Here is a 14940-nt window from a genome sequence, read left to right as displayed (position 1 = left end):
AGCTGCAACTGAATTAATTGGGTGGAGAAGTGGGCTTTAAAAGGGGAAAAGGCTCTTCCTACTCCCACATTCCCCAGCAGTGGTGGCAAGGCTGGGCACAGGAGAAGAAGGCCATGTCTGATCACCATAACCAACCTGCCCTTTTTTACTGTGCTACCACTGCAGATATCTCCACCCTGTATGAGCAGAGTGCCACTCATTTGAGATGGATGCAGCATTAATATTTTTAGTTTATTTAGGTTAATTTAGATGGTTACATCTGAACATCAAAATTCTCTGACAGCTGCTGGCGTGGCTTGAAGCAGCAGAGGGACGTTCAAAAAGAATGCACTCCTGTGGACTGCTCCTGTGCTTAATCCCTTTTTCAACAATTTCTGCATTCTTTGGGGAATAAAATGTCCCCTCTCCAAGGCTGGTGTCAGATCTAGGCATCTTAAGACACCCACAGGAGTCCACTAGTGTTGACAAGCCCTCCCTCCATTACAATCATTGACCCGGGCCAAGGTCACTGTAAAGGAAAGAGCTTTATTAAAGGGCTTCTTCGATCACCTGAAACTGAGTTGGAGGTGAGGACACCAAGAAATTATTGTGGGATAGAAGAGATGAAGGCTACTCAAAAGATTAGCTTGGGATAGCTTAGTCAGAGTAGCACTCAAAGATTTATGGAGTGTGCAAATGCAGAGAAAGCTGGGCTTTGTTGTGCATTTCTAGGTAATGATACACATTAAGAAGGTTTTTTGTTTGTATCTGTTGTGAGACGGTCGGCGATGAAAGAGATGGGGCAGATTGCTTGGATGCAATAATCCGATTTTATTGATACAGAGCTGAGCATTTATACCTTTTTTGCAGTTATATAAGCAGCAAACACTATAACAACCATATCTATGTTTCTTAATAACATTGCAAAACCAGAAGCTAGCGCTAACTATCACAGGTCCATACCCAGCATGCCTTTTATGCTGTTTCATTATAGGCCTTAGTGCCTGCCATGGTTTGCGGCCTAGCAGCGTTAGCGCGTCTGCTTCTGACATGAGTTTAGCAGTGCTCTCACTTCTGCTTTCTAGCTGTATCTCCACATGTATCAGTCTCATAATCTTGTCTGGATGAGTGACAATCAGCTAGTGCAAGAGAGCCTTTTTTTGTGTTGGGGAACACCTCAGACGGGCATGCCCTCCTACCTGGGTATCTAGTTCTGGTTGACTTGTGTGATTACCATACAGGAGGAATTACACTGTTCAGATAATGCAAAAAGCATTTTCCTACACAGCTGTAGCTTTCTTTAAGCATGGAAATAAGAAGTCACCCATTAAGGAGTACTATTTAAAATGTGATTTATTTGCAGTATTTGGAGTACTTATGTACAAGCTATTTGTTCTGCAAGAAAATCTACTTTCCATACATTTCCTCTGCTTTTAAAATGCTGAACATTTAACTTTTTCTCATCTCTGTCTTGCTGAGCAGCCATGCTATGCTGCTTTGGCTGGAGCTATTGCTCATTTAAACCTGCATTAAGGGACAGAGAATGAGACATGTGGCATCAATATTCTCTAACTATTCCACTTGCACATAAAAGAAAATCATGAATCCTGGGTTCTCAATATCACCATGTAACTACTGTCATTCATAGCAACAACCAGAAGCAGAGGAGCTTGGAAAGCTGTCTGAGGATTAGTTTGAAAGACTTTACCCTTGGGATGAAATGGTCTCTTTGTAGCATACAGTTACCGCATGGGTCCTATTATATTAAGAGAGAAAAAGATGGGCTACTTTCTCACTGAAAATACATGTCAAGTGGGATTGAAAGATCTAGAGGGACATTGTGATGAGAAAAAAAAGGAATAAAAAAGATAGAGATAAAAAGGATTACTTCAAAGCATCAAAATGATACCATTTTGCATATGTATATTAAAAAGAGTTCCAGCTGGTATCCTTAGATTAATGTTATTACCTACCATATATATAATGAAAACAGATGCACTTTCTATCTTCCTAAAAGATGATGCTTACATTAAAGCAGTATTGATTTTCAAACTATAAATACGAAATCAATACTACAGCAGGTATGAGACTCATGGACTTTCAAATGCCTCTCTGACTGTCCTAACAGAAATGTGACCCCTGAGTCATGTTAGTGTCATGATGCAAAATTGTTTCAGGCCGGAAATACTGTTCAGCTTTGCTTTCCTCCCTTCTGCTCCAATGTTCAAGTGCTGATTCCCTCCTTCAGCCAGGAGGTATTATACAATGCAGACCAGTCTTAGAGGGCATTTAGCTGATTTGAGTGAAATTTATTGGATAAACACAGAAACAGCTTCCTGAACGGCAAAACTCTTCTCTCTCCATGCTCAGCCATTGAGTTAAGCTGGAATCACCTTTGGTTCCATTTGCTGACTCAGCTGAGATATACTCCAGGAAAAATAAAACTGCTTTCACCAAAAAAAGGGAGATTAAAACTCAAATGGGCAGTGGAGATTCAAAAAGGTGTCATCACTTAGGGCCTGTCTTGAAAGATAACATGTTTGGATTTGAATGCAGTTAGATGGGACATAGCTGACCCAGGTCTTCCACAGCTTTGGTGGGGCCTCTAGCTACAGATAGTGGGTGAGTTAGGGGTTGGAAGGCTCTGATGTCTTCAGCTGCGTTGCAACAAGCACTTCCTCTCCATTTCAAAGGTGCTGGTTTCTACCTTCTAGGTTGTGAGAGCAGAAAGTTAGGAGACACCTCGCAGCAGTATTGAATAAGGCACTCTCAGGGAAGGACGCACAAAAAAATGTAGCCTTCACACATCAGCCTTCCACAGTGAGTAGCTGAGTATGTCTATTAAGAGAAATCTCCCACTATACCCTGAAAGATCTCCCTTTCAAGATATAAGATGAAAAGTGAAGAGTTTCAGACTCCGTGGAAACCTTGGACAACTGGGAGGGACTGAGGGGAGAGTGACTGTGACAGAAGGCAAAGGGGATTACTCTGTTCATCATTGACATCCCATTCCTGGTCCCAGACCTCACAGGTGCAGCAGATTATTGCTCTGCATGGTGAAGATCTCCTCCTTCTGCTAACCTTTGGCACAAAACATATATAGGCTTCCCCCAGATTCCCAGAAATAAGGTAATTTTTATACATTAGTGAGAAAAAAATGGATTAGTGGCTGAAGGCCAGAAGAGTTGAGGGTCACCTGCAGATGTCTGTTTCATTGATAATCTCTAATAATTAAGATATATAGCATAAGCATTCCTGCACTACCCTACAAGATAAAAGATTGAGGCTAGACAAATACTGGCACTTGCACATGGTAGCTTCTAGTCACTAGCAAGTTACAGCAAATCTTCATTTTATCTTCTGGAGGGCGTTGCAAAGGATCCCAATCTCACCTGCAAAGGAAATAATCAGAGCAGTTAATTCCATAGCTAGCCCATTTCTAACACTCCTGTATATTTTTTACCCTTTATCTCCATTCTCTTAAAGAATAGGGTGGGCAGAGAAGTGCTGAATTGGACATATTTATTAGGGTATTACTGGAGTCAGGTCTGCAGAGTCAGCCTTTTGGCTTCATCAGCCATACAAGGTTGGCTCACAGGATCAGAGGAGCTGGCTCTCTGCAGGCTAGCCAATGTGAGGGGGAAAATGTGATTAAACCCACGTTTCTCCTTCTCTTCCTTACCAAAACCAGCTAGACCCACACATCAGGATCCACCTCAAGGCCATCTGACCTTCCCTAGCATCTCCCTCAAAACTGGGTCTTTCAGATTTAAGAAGCTACAGTCAAGTGAAAATGCTTGTTGAAGCTTGGTTAGAATTGGGAAGTTATTTTTTCATGAGAAAGGAGATGTGTGCTGCCTTATCTTGGGATAGGCTCAGAGCATTAAATGCAACCAGATGGAATCTGCCTTGTGGTTCCTATTTCTGACCCAAGTTTTGAGGAATTCAAGGTAAAAAATCTGTAATTTCTTACTATTGATGGTGTCAGCTAAGTTCTTCAGCTGCTTTGCATTGTCCAAGACTTCAATCCTTTGGGTGTAGGGATTATACCGAACAGAGAAAGGACGAGGGATTGTTTGAGCAAATTTCCTGATGAAAAAAGCCATAAACAAATGTACAGTTGAATTTTTTTTTCCACTAACTCTTTTCTCGGTGTGTGCATTTGTTGATTGTGGGGATAAGAAAATCTATGGGAGGAAATAACTGAAATTCCTGCTGAGTGATCTGAGACCTGTAACGTTCTGCAACACACTTGAAACTGCATTTGTCCTTATCACCTCTGTTTTTCCTGAACAGCACTAATTAAGCCATTGACATGGCAACACCACTCCTGGTATAGGCCAACTATGTAGCAACCAGGATCTGCCAAGCTTGAAAACCTATTTTCCTTTCAGTAGTGCAAAATGTAGGAGTTCTAATCCAAGTCTGAGTTTCTGGGAAAATAAGGTCAAGTCTCTATGCCATCCTGGTGTGCCAAGGTGCAAGCAGAGACCTACCTTCAGGCATGGTTTGTAATAGCTGCCAGGTAATTTAAGAGCTAGAAGATGGTTAATGGAGTGAAGCAGCATTCTCTGTTGCAAAATAGTTAATTCCATGTCAGAAGCATTAAGATTTTGGTATCTTGGAAAAATATTAATTTGCATAATCACAGAACTGTGGAAAGAAGGACTCTGAATGAGATGAGATGAGATGAGATGGTCAGAGCTATTGTTCCAGGCTCCTTGTAGACCCCAGCAGGATACTGGCTTATATATCTGCTTTGTATTACTGAAGTTATTGCTGAAAGAGCAAGGGAAGCACGCAGGAGCTGATTATGGAGCCCCACTACACAGACTGTCACTCAGCAGGGTAAATCCCCTACACCCAGAACAGTGGAATATGCTGGATACCACCCCCATAATGCTTCTTCAGTTTAAACCTAATTATTATCAGCTAAGGACATTGTCTCCAGCAGAATTCAGTGTGAAAAGGCCACAAGGTGTGACAGTGAAAAAGTATTACGTTGACTATGATGAATTTAGCAGCATTGGTATAGTTTTTCTAAGAGGAGAGATCACATTAGAAGATAGCTTTCCTAAATCTCAGCTGAAGGTAAGATGCCTGTTAGAAGATGAATGCCTTAAGCTGAGATCTTTTAGGTCAGTATAAGAATAATTCTTCAGAAAGGTATTCTGTTACACACAAACACGCATGTCCAGATGCAAGCCACTAACACAGGCATTGGGCCAAGCCCCAAAACCTCTATCTCAATTTAACCACTTTTGTAATTTGGCCACTGAAACAAGTAAAAAAATCTCCAAGATATTCTGTTGCTGCTAGGTAAGGCAGCATCTTCCTCAAGGAATTTGCTACTCAGTTGGAGATGTATACAGAGAAGATAGAAGCTGTGTGCAGGATATTAATAGCACAGACCAGAAGAGAAGGCCATTTTTCCCAGGTATTTCCCCAGAGAAAAGGGCACAAGGAGAAGCTGCAGGCTTATGACAACTAAGGAAGCAGCAGGGGAGAGAGCTAGGAAGGCCTCAGAGCTGGGGAGCCTGAGGTAGCAGAATATCTTGGGATGCAACATAGTTTATCTGTGAATGGTACAAAGATAAGGGACTGCAGGTGAGTGTGAACCAAGGCTAACTCCCAGTGGCTTGACTAACATCCAGAAATATGGTGTGGTGTGGTGTGTTTCAACAGGAATAGAAATTCTGTCAAGGTGAAAACCAAGCTGAAGCCCAAACACGGGCTGAGATATCCCTGTTACAAGAACCAGAACTGAACCTGGACATAAGTTCAGAGGAAAAGGAGTGGATGCCACGAGAATTTTTTACAAGAACTGATAATTCTAGTAATGGTAAATTTACTTGGTTTGCATTAATTAGACAGATTTAACCTTAAATGTTGGTGTAATTGCAATTGAACTGATAATTTTTTTGTTGCATTTTGGTTAGAGAGATGAAACTCTTAGTTACACTAAGCACAATTCTTGGCTTCATATGTAAGGTATATTCCTGTTATTGCTCATTTTTGCCCAAGATTCTGAAAATGTAAAATGTTTATCATCTTTAGGCATTGCAGAATTTTTTCTAATGCCTCTCAAAACATGATTGTAAACCCAAGACCCCTTATGGCAATGGGATCCAATGTATTTGCAACAGATAAGAATGGGTTCTTCTCTGGAATGACTGGATTACCTCAGCTTTTCTTTTGCATCTTTAAAACTTTCAGCAACATAGTAGATAGGCTGGAACTCAGTTACGGGGTATTTCTGCACGGAAGTCTTCTCCAGGATTAGAGGCTGAATCTCAGGCTTACTTGATAAACAATACTATGAACAAAAAGGCAAGAAATTTATTTCAGTTTAAGAGGGTTTGAATGTGCTGTGAAAGAAATAAAGAGCCGCCCCATTTCAGACAGGGAAGAGTTGCTCCTGTGGCATAAAATGATAATGTGATTTATTGGGAAAGAAGCAGGTGTGAGTTCCCTGTGTATCCATACACTTACACATTTATCAGAGCTCTACAATGAAGCACCACATTTCATGATACTTCTATGCACAAAGTATGAAGCGACACCAAAGATCTGAAGACATTCAGAAAATAAATTTGAATAATTCTAAAGATATTTGAAATATTTTCTAGAACACACCTGCAGCTCCCCAAATGAAGACAGCAGCCCCGCACCATATGCCTTGAGGGAATCTCCTTCCTTACACAGTCCAAACTCAACTGTAAACCAATAAACCTGGAAAGAAAATGAGACAGAGACTTACAATTCCTTGGTCAAAAGTAATATGTGTACACCATTTATTTGAAGACATTTGGAGTTTTCATTTCTATATAAAATGTTGTCGTGTCAAATCCAAGTGTATAAATGCAATAAATGTTCCTTCAGATTGAAATTTTCCTGGGACAAGCACAGCACTAGATTCTGTGTGCCTGGGAATCAGTTCAGTTCCCTGACAAACAAAGCTGTGTTTTACTGTGCTTATCTTTGCCAGCAGGGGCAATGAAACTATAGTAATAAAGCTTTACTTTGGCTGGCCAACCCAGGGGAAGTTTGAACATTAGTTTAGAAAAGTTTGAGTCCTGCTTCACACGGGGCATCTGACTGCAGCAGGGGCTTAACAGGCTGTTGGTGCAATAGGGAAGGAAGATGGTGTGTGGCCCAATTTGACTCCTGGGTCTGTCCTTTTGGAGAGATACCTGCCCTGGTTCAGGAAAACTACCCCATCTATCAGACACGTCAAAGCTGGTGAAATTCTTTGTCCAGGTGGCCCCCAGTTGGCATTGGGGCGCTAATCTCAGAGGAACACCCTCGTTTTTATTCGAAGTTTGCAGTTCTGTGTCTCAGTAGTCTCAGAGGTAGCATCCAGGTGAGCTATGTTGACTGCAGAGGACATGATCTGCCTGGCAAAGTGCAAGAGATGCTTGAAGGTAAAACAACTACAGAAGCTGTCTCTTGAAATTTCCTGTGGGGATGTAGTAACATACAATCTTTTCTTGCCCAATATGTTTGTGCTGGAGGAAATCTAGTTTGGGCTTCTGTGTTTAATCACAACTGTCACTTTGAATAAGGGGTGCCAAAGCTATTTTCCTTTAATGCAACTGTTTCAGGGTGGGGTTTTCCAATCGTGCTCTTCCCTCTGATCCCATTCAGCTCTATGGGAGTTCTATCAGTGACTTCAGTGGCAGCAGAATTAAGGCAACACAGGGTGCATTGGAAAATTGAGCCCTCATTTATTAAATTACCGTAGCAAGTTTCTCGATGAAATCATCTGGAGCTCCCAGAGATGCCAGTCCAATTTCCTGTAACAATAAACCACTATTCTTCAAGCTGTTTATTGCAAACATTCTTCCTGCCCCCTCTTATGTCATTGCTCACATTTTAAATGTTACCATTGCTTACTACCACACACAAATGTTTACAGGACACGTTCCTATCATGCAAGAACAATTTTAAACCAGAAATCTCGCCAAAAATGAACAAAGGGTCTTGTCCAAATGTCATTTACAAGGCATGATCCTTTGTGCCTGGTACAAAGCCCATTGAAGTCAAATAAAATTTTCCTCTTGCATTGACAGGCTTTTGATCAAGTCTACAATGAACATCTGAGAGAATGATAGGGGTAAAAGGAGGCAAATCAATCACACCTACATACCTTATATATTTCTCTTTGTTTTGATGGGTCCTGATTAAAGGAGTTTTCCTGGAGCCTTGAATGAGCTATTTTTTCTGAATGACAGGGCATGATTTGAAAGAGTTTATTCATACCTTGGAAGATAAAGGAGATTTTTCTGGGAGGCATGCACTAGCTGGATTCAAAAGACAGACACGAGAGACTACATATAACCAGGTTCCTTTCTTGATTTGCTCTAGGGAGGACTGCATAGTGCAAAAATCAGAGGGCTCCCCCCACACACGGAAAAGACATTGGAGCAGCTGTCACCATGTCAAATCCTACTAAGCCAAGGTACAGTAGCAAGTTGTCTAGAAGGAAAAACCAGTTCTGGGAAAGGACAAAGCCTGAATATGATACTGAGACCTTACTAAGATCAAACTGACTTTAAAATTTTGAGATGTTACATCAAGCCAGCCTTCCTGCCTTCCTTGTTTTCCTCATTCCCTCTTCCGCATTCCTCTTTTTCTCTCTTTTTTCGTTCTTTTTTCACTCTTTCCTTTCTTTCTTTTCTCTTTTTTGTTCCCTTTTTTCTCTTTCCTTTCTCTCTTTTCTCTCTTTCGTTCCCTTTTTCAATCTTTCTCTTTCTTTTTGTTCTCCTTTTCTCTCTTTTCTTTCTTTCTTTTCTTTTTTTATTCCCTTCTTCCCCCGTTCCCCACCTCTCATTCGCTGCTCTCTCTCTCGTTCCCTTCTTCCCCCATTTCCCTTCTCTCATTCGTTGCTCTCCCTTTCTCCTTCCCTTCTTCCCCCTTTCCCTTCACTCATTCATTGCTCTCGTTCCCTTCTTCCCCCTTTCCCTTCTCTCATTCTTTTCTCTCTTTCTCTTTCCCTTCTCCCTTTCCCTTCACTCTTTTTGTACTTGTTTTCTCTCTTTTCTTTCTCTCTTTCTTTTCTCTTTTTTGTTCTTTTTCCCTTTCTTTCTTGTCTTTTTTCTTTCTCCCTTTCTTTTCCTCTCTTTTCTCTTTTCATCTTTCTCTTTTTCTCTTTTCTTTCTCTCTTTTTTCTTTCTCACTTTCTTTTTCTCTATTTTTCTTTCTCTTTTTTTCACTTTTCTTTCTCTTTTTCTTTCCTTCTTTTTTTCTCTCTCTTTCTTTTCCTTTTTCATTTTTCTCTCTTCCTTATTCATTTTTCTCTCTCTCTTACTTTCTCTTTTTCTCTTTCTTTTTCTCTTTCTTTCTCTCTCCTTGTCTCTTTTTTTTTTCTCTCTTTCAGTCTTTCTGTCTTTATGCCTTTCTCTCTTCATGTATTTTCCTGTTTTCTGGTACAATGCAGCCAAAATTTTACTGCTTCACCGAGGTTTGGCTTCTTTTCCAGAGACATTAGCACTACCAAAACGAAAGCTCCTCTCCAGGCTTCTCCCATGCTTAGAGCTGGGACAGTTCCTCACTTTACTCAGCCTCCAATGTTGCTCCAATAGAAAACAAAACAAAATCTCCACTTCCCCTAACATTTGAACATCATGGTGAGGTAATAACCCATCTGATTCATGAGCTATGTGACTTCACTCAGAAGGATCAACATCTGCAGAAAGGTTTTAAGATGATGGCTTCACAGGGCCTGTCACAGGCAACTCACACAAGATCATGTTTGGAGTTGGACTTCATGATTTCACCTATGTGAATTGTGTCCAGATTTCAAGCAATAAATAAATCATCTCAGCAACTCTTAAACAGTATGTTTAAGATGAATCTGCACCAACCTTCACCGGTCTTGGATCATCCTCTAAATTACTGTGTGTTTAATTATATAAATAATATAACCACTGAGTAACTTACCTGGGAAAACTGAGCAAAACTGGGATCAGCAAAAAGAGGAACATGTCCTAGCAGCTCATGACAAATATCACTGCAGGAAAACATTACATGTGAATAACTGTGATTCAGGAAAAGTCCAGCAATGCTGGAATAATGCCCTAGAGCCAGCACATAGTCAAGAGCCCAGTGAATTTGCTCCTACCAGCAGCTATCATTCACAGGAAAACATTTTGCTCTAAAATTATTCTTGTGATGGAAGTGCTTGCAAACCCCAGGGTTTTCTGTGTTTTTGCATCATACATCACTCAGCATGGACTGTTGGATTTTTCAAATACAGAGAAGTGATTTGGTGAGATGGAAAGGGGAAAGGGATAAGACATCCAAAAAAGGCAAAGTCTATGGAAGACATTACAGGCTGGCTTTGTGCATGATGACAATAGGGTAAAGAAAAGCAGGAAGGAAAATCACAAGAATCAAAAATAGAAAAAAGAAAGGGAAAAGATTTTGTGGAAAGTAGAAAGCAAAAAATCAAGGAAGAATTGCAACTACATGAAGCAGAATAAGAAATCTCTTTTAAAAATGGCAAGTGGAAAAGGGCAATGGATGGGGACAGAGAGAAACTGAAATGAAAAAGGGATGGGTTCAATGGTCTGGGTTTCTCCTATCTTACTGCCAGAAGTAAGTATTGCTTGCAATATATCGAGTCCTCCCTGTGCTAGATTTCATACCACTATTTGGGTGCTAATAGCTTAGCTAAATGCCATTGTACACTGCTCTCTTGCATCCCAGCCACCACACGAAGAGGCCTTCAGTAGCAAAACTGTCTCATCTGCCCCAGGAGAACTTGCAGAAATGGATGCAGATTGCTAAACAGAGTAGAAATGCTCTGTAAATGTTTTCAGAAAGAGCAGTCCCTTGGCTGCTCTCCATTAGCTCTGTTCCCAGGAGTGCTCCAGAGTCCCACATGGTTATTCCAAGTTGGACCTGCTGTTGGAGTGCTGCAGCTTTACACACTTCTCGTGCCAGAGTACTTACGGCTCTGGGGTGTACATGGGCTTGGAGGCGTGGCGGATGTACTGCGTCGAGTGGAACACCCGAAATGCCAGCCCGGCCAGGAAATCCCGAGAGGAGAGCAAGCCTGCAACAGGACGCAGGCGGAACCCAGTGCAGCCTGAAGGGAGACAAAAAGACGTCATCTTAAAAACAGCTGATGTGTTTGACTTATCTTTATCCAGACTCCTCACAGTGGGAAAAGTCTGTTGGTTGGTTGGTTGTTTTGAATCTCCTTATGTTAAATAGAGTTTAATTGTGTCACAGCAGGCAATTTTCTGCCCATGTATGCCACCAGCACAGCATCTGAGCATCTGTCCCATTATACCCCTGGAAGCATTAGAGAAGGACCTGGGACACAGGATAAGTGATGTGCCCAAATATTATAGGAAGCCTTTGATAAATCGGGGATTGTTTTTCCTTCTCTGGAAGCACCATCCCCACTGATAGCTGAGGCCTTTCATTTCATTTGGTTCTTTAAGGTGCTTCAAACTTACTCTGCAAGAAATTTGAAATATCTTCAAGCTGGGGAATATTGTCCTCCCGGTAGCCACAGTACTTCTCCAGAAGTGGGAACACGTGGTTGTGTTCATAGCAAGCATGAGTTGGATACAGAGTCTTCAGCTCCCTGAAGACAGTGCCCCAGGTTTTCTTTTCCTCTTCCGTATAGGTGACACGAGGAATAGGTTGGCCACTAGACAGAAAATTGATACCCTCAATAGCAGCAACTGAAAATGTCCTATGCCACCAACATCATGCTCTTTGTCCTTTCCCATCTGCCATTTTTGAAGCATATTGCATTGTGCTTCATATTGCAGCTTTACTAGGACTGGCCAGGAGCTGCTGCTGCAGGAGGGGAGATGCCTTTGGCCTGACATACAGGTGCAAAAGGAGCCTCACTTGTCCCTAGGCACTGGCTGGAAAGGAATCTACTGACCTTGGCTGAGACAATGGCCTTCAGACAGCTCCTTGCATTATTGTGCTAAAAATAAATCAGTGTTTATTTGTCTTCTAAAGGTGTTCTTCTAAAAACACTTGCTGGCTGTTGGTTTCAACTTATTTTTCCTTCTAGATATGAAGGAGCCATTTTATTTCTTGCTCTAAAGAGCATTATATTTTTTCAAAAAAAACCAGGGAAACCATCAGCTCCATAAAACTGTGCCATAAAAGACTCGGACTCCAGCCAGTTTGACTTTTTGTAATTGTAAGGAGTAATTATGAGTTAAATCCCACCCTCAGGCCTCCACATGCTTAGCTCATGCTGAAGCTAACAGGAGTTATACAATCCCAAGCAATGCAGTTCGGCCTCCTGTGAATAACCAATTCCTTTGCAATAGTGTTAGGGCCATAGGTGAATCCAGCAGCTTTGAAAAATCAAAGGGTTTTAAGTAACTTAATAGGGTTAACATCACTGCTGGAATAATGCTAGAGTTTTCCAAGCCCCAAAGACCCACTGTGAAACTCTTGATGACACCCCACCATCTCCCACTCCCTCATTTTTTTCTTGAGCCTCAGGGCAGCTCCTCTGGAGAATGATCATTTTCTGCCTCTCTGTATTAGCTCTCCTTGATCTGTGGAGCTTTAAACATCAGGTTGAATTATGAGGATTGCAGGGGGATTTTTGTTCCTATAGCACTCCTAAATAATCCTCAACCACCTTCCAGGGCTACAGGGGGAAGCTATGGCTTAAAAACCTTTCAAATTTCAACTAAAAAAAAAAAAAATCTGGGGATCAATGGGGCCAGAAGCAAAGGAAGGCAGAGGAAAGAGGCAAGCTAAAAGCAAAGGAAGTCCAAGAACTTCACATTAAAGGTGCATTTGGGACTTCAGTCCAGGTCTGTACAGACTGTTTCCAATGTGTCTGAGGATCTGGATAACAGACTGAATATTAAAAAGTCACATCTTGGAATATACTGGTTTCAGTTTGAATCTCAGGGGGAAGGGGTAGTTAATATTTTTAATTTTTTGTAGGACTTGGTGAAACTCTGCAAACTAGAAACTAGAATTTGTGATCCATTACGCAGGAAAGGTAAATCTTCTGTGGGATATCTATGAACGGACACTAGATCTGTTCACACCTGGACAGAAAATCTTATCCAAATTTTCTAGCTACAAACTGGGCTTCTGCCTTTTTTCACCTGACATTCTGTACTTTTCATCAACCAGTCCAATTTTGTCTCTCATTTTGTGATTACATTATTAGCTCTTTGGCTCAGGGGCTATCTTTTCATCCTGTGCAAAGTGTAGCACAAAATTTACAATATATGTTAATTTTCTCTTTGCAATCACAGTTTTTATCAGTCCCAGCAAGAATCAGGCCCAGTAGTACTGATCTATACACAAGTGTCTCTGAGAACAGAATTTTTTCTCCTCCAGATCTGATCATTGAAAGCAATCAATCAAGCCTGTTCTAACTGAATTTATCATCTCTATTAATTTATTTTTCTTGGGAAATGAAAGCATAAATTGCTGATTGCAGCTGGATTAGACATGATAAAAGTAGAGTATCAGACACTGAATTAGCATCAGAACCATAAGTTATTCATTATTTTAATAGTCTATGCAGATCCTGCTTTAATGTTAATGATAGGCACTCCTCCCCCAGCCCTGGTTTAATGGGGAACACCAGATTTATTCAATGCTCAGGTCTTTGTAGTAGCAACAGTCTGCTGCTCAATTAGACAACAAAGCTGGGAGAGAGGGGTGTTGTGGGGAGGGAAGGGAGATGATGTCTCTTCTGAACGTGTGCCTGGAACAATTTACTTTTGTTTTGCTGCGATTTGGGGATAAATGCACGAACAGGAAGATCTAAACACATGGCAGAGAAAAGCCAACAGATGCTTGTGGAAAAGCAGGGATTGCCAGCAGGATGAGCACCCTAGGAGAGGGCAAGAGATGAGGGCTTGCTTTCTGCCCATGCAGTGGGTACTCACTGTCTGTAGTTGTAGGCGATATCCGCGAACTCCTTCCTCCGGGCCCGGTACACAGGATCTTTGAACCCCTGAAGAGAAACAGCCACGGTCACTGCATGCATAAGGGAAAAGGTGAAGAGCCTTCCTCCCAGTGAGCACCCTCAGGTACGGCTGGTGCAGTCCAAGAAGTGCAGCAAGATCAGTGGGAAAGCTGCCTCTGTTCCGCCTGGCTCCACTCACACAGGGCACCGCTCCTTCTCGGGCTGCAGAGCCCCCGGAGCAGCCACTCAGCCACAGTCCCTCACCACCCCTCGCCACCCAAGTCCTTTTGTTTTCTCATTTCCCCTTCCTATAACATAGAGAAACTTGCTCCTTTACAGCAACAACAAGGTGCTCCTGGCAAGAGCAGCACAGAATTATCAGTACTTGGATAACCCTGCCCTTCTTGTTTCCCTTGAAGCTTGCCGCTGTCCCTGGCACAGCTGGGATGCTCTAGAGGAGCAGAATCAAAACACATTAGAAACACATTCATCAACTCAGTCAGACTTCTTAGGCAGATTTTCAGCATGAACCACACTTAAAAGCGCTCATTTTCAAACTGGTAGAGGATCAGTAGCCATTTAGCAGGCCAAAAACCCCCTATTTGTAGTACAAATTCAACCATTTGAAGGGAATTAATGACTACAAAGAATGTCTAATAGACCTTGTGGTTGGGAGCTTGACCTTTGCAGCTAATTACCAATAAAACCAAGGATAAGAAATAAAACCTCTAAATCTTCATCTGGGATAATCATTCTTCTACCCCAGTGTGCCTGCTGTTTAGACTAAAAGATCCCCAGGACCAGGAGTGCCTTCATGACCTGGAGTGTAGAAACATCCTCCTTCCAAGCTAGGATGCCTTTCTGCAAAGCAAATAGGAACAGCTCCCTGGGCACTGCATCCCTTAGTGGTGAATAGCACAACTGGACTGAGAGGCCACAAAACACAACCAAGAACAGGAGGTAGCTGAAGTGGAGTGTAAATTCAAGAGTGTGGATCAAAAAGATGTAGCCAATGGCCAAAAAAATGCACTGTCCAA

At 41.8% G+C, this 14940-nt stretch overlaps 1 protein-coding gene across 1 annotated transcript in view; it reads right to left on the bottom strand.

Annotated features, from left to right (window-relative positions):
- Positions 1-790: 790 nt before the first annotated feature.
- Positions 791-14940, bottom strand: part of PAH (phenylalanine hydroxylase) — a 35662-nt gene continuing 21512 nt past the window's right edge. Inside the window, exons 5-13 of the mRNA XM_010410456.4 lie at positions 13884-13951; positions 11448-11644; positions 10936-11071; positions 9922-9991; positions 7719-7775; positions 6616-6711; positions 6162-6295; positions 3953-4068; positions 791-3371 (exon numbers count right to left, since the gene is read on the bottom strand). Coding sequence (XP_010408758.1) covers positions 3328-3371; positions 3953-4068; positions 6162-6295; positions 6616-6711; positions 7719-7775; positions 9922-9991; positions 10936-11071; positions 11448-11644; positions 13884-13951 — 918 coding nt within the window. The 3' untranslated portion in view covers positions 791-3327. The remainder of the gene's footprint in view (positions 3372-3952; positions 4069-6161; positions 6296-6615; positions 6712-7718; positions 7776-9921; positions 9992-10935; positions 11072-11447; positions 11645-13883; positions 13952-14940) is intronic.

The sequence above is a fragment of the Corvus cornix genome, chromosome 1A, assembly GCF_000738735.6.
Source record: "Corvus cornix cornix isolate S_Up_H32 chromosome 1A, ASM73873v5, whole genome shotgun sequence".
NCBI classification, from domain to species: Eukaryota; Metazoa; Chordata; class Aves; order Passeriformes; family Corvidae; genus Corvus; species Corvus cornix.
The sequence above is the reverse complement of the archived record's forward strand: the minus strand, read 5'-3'. Positions and strand labels throughout refer to the sequence as shown.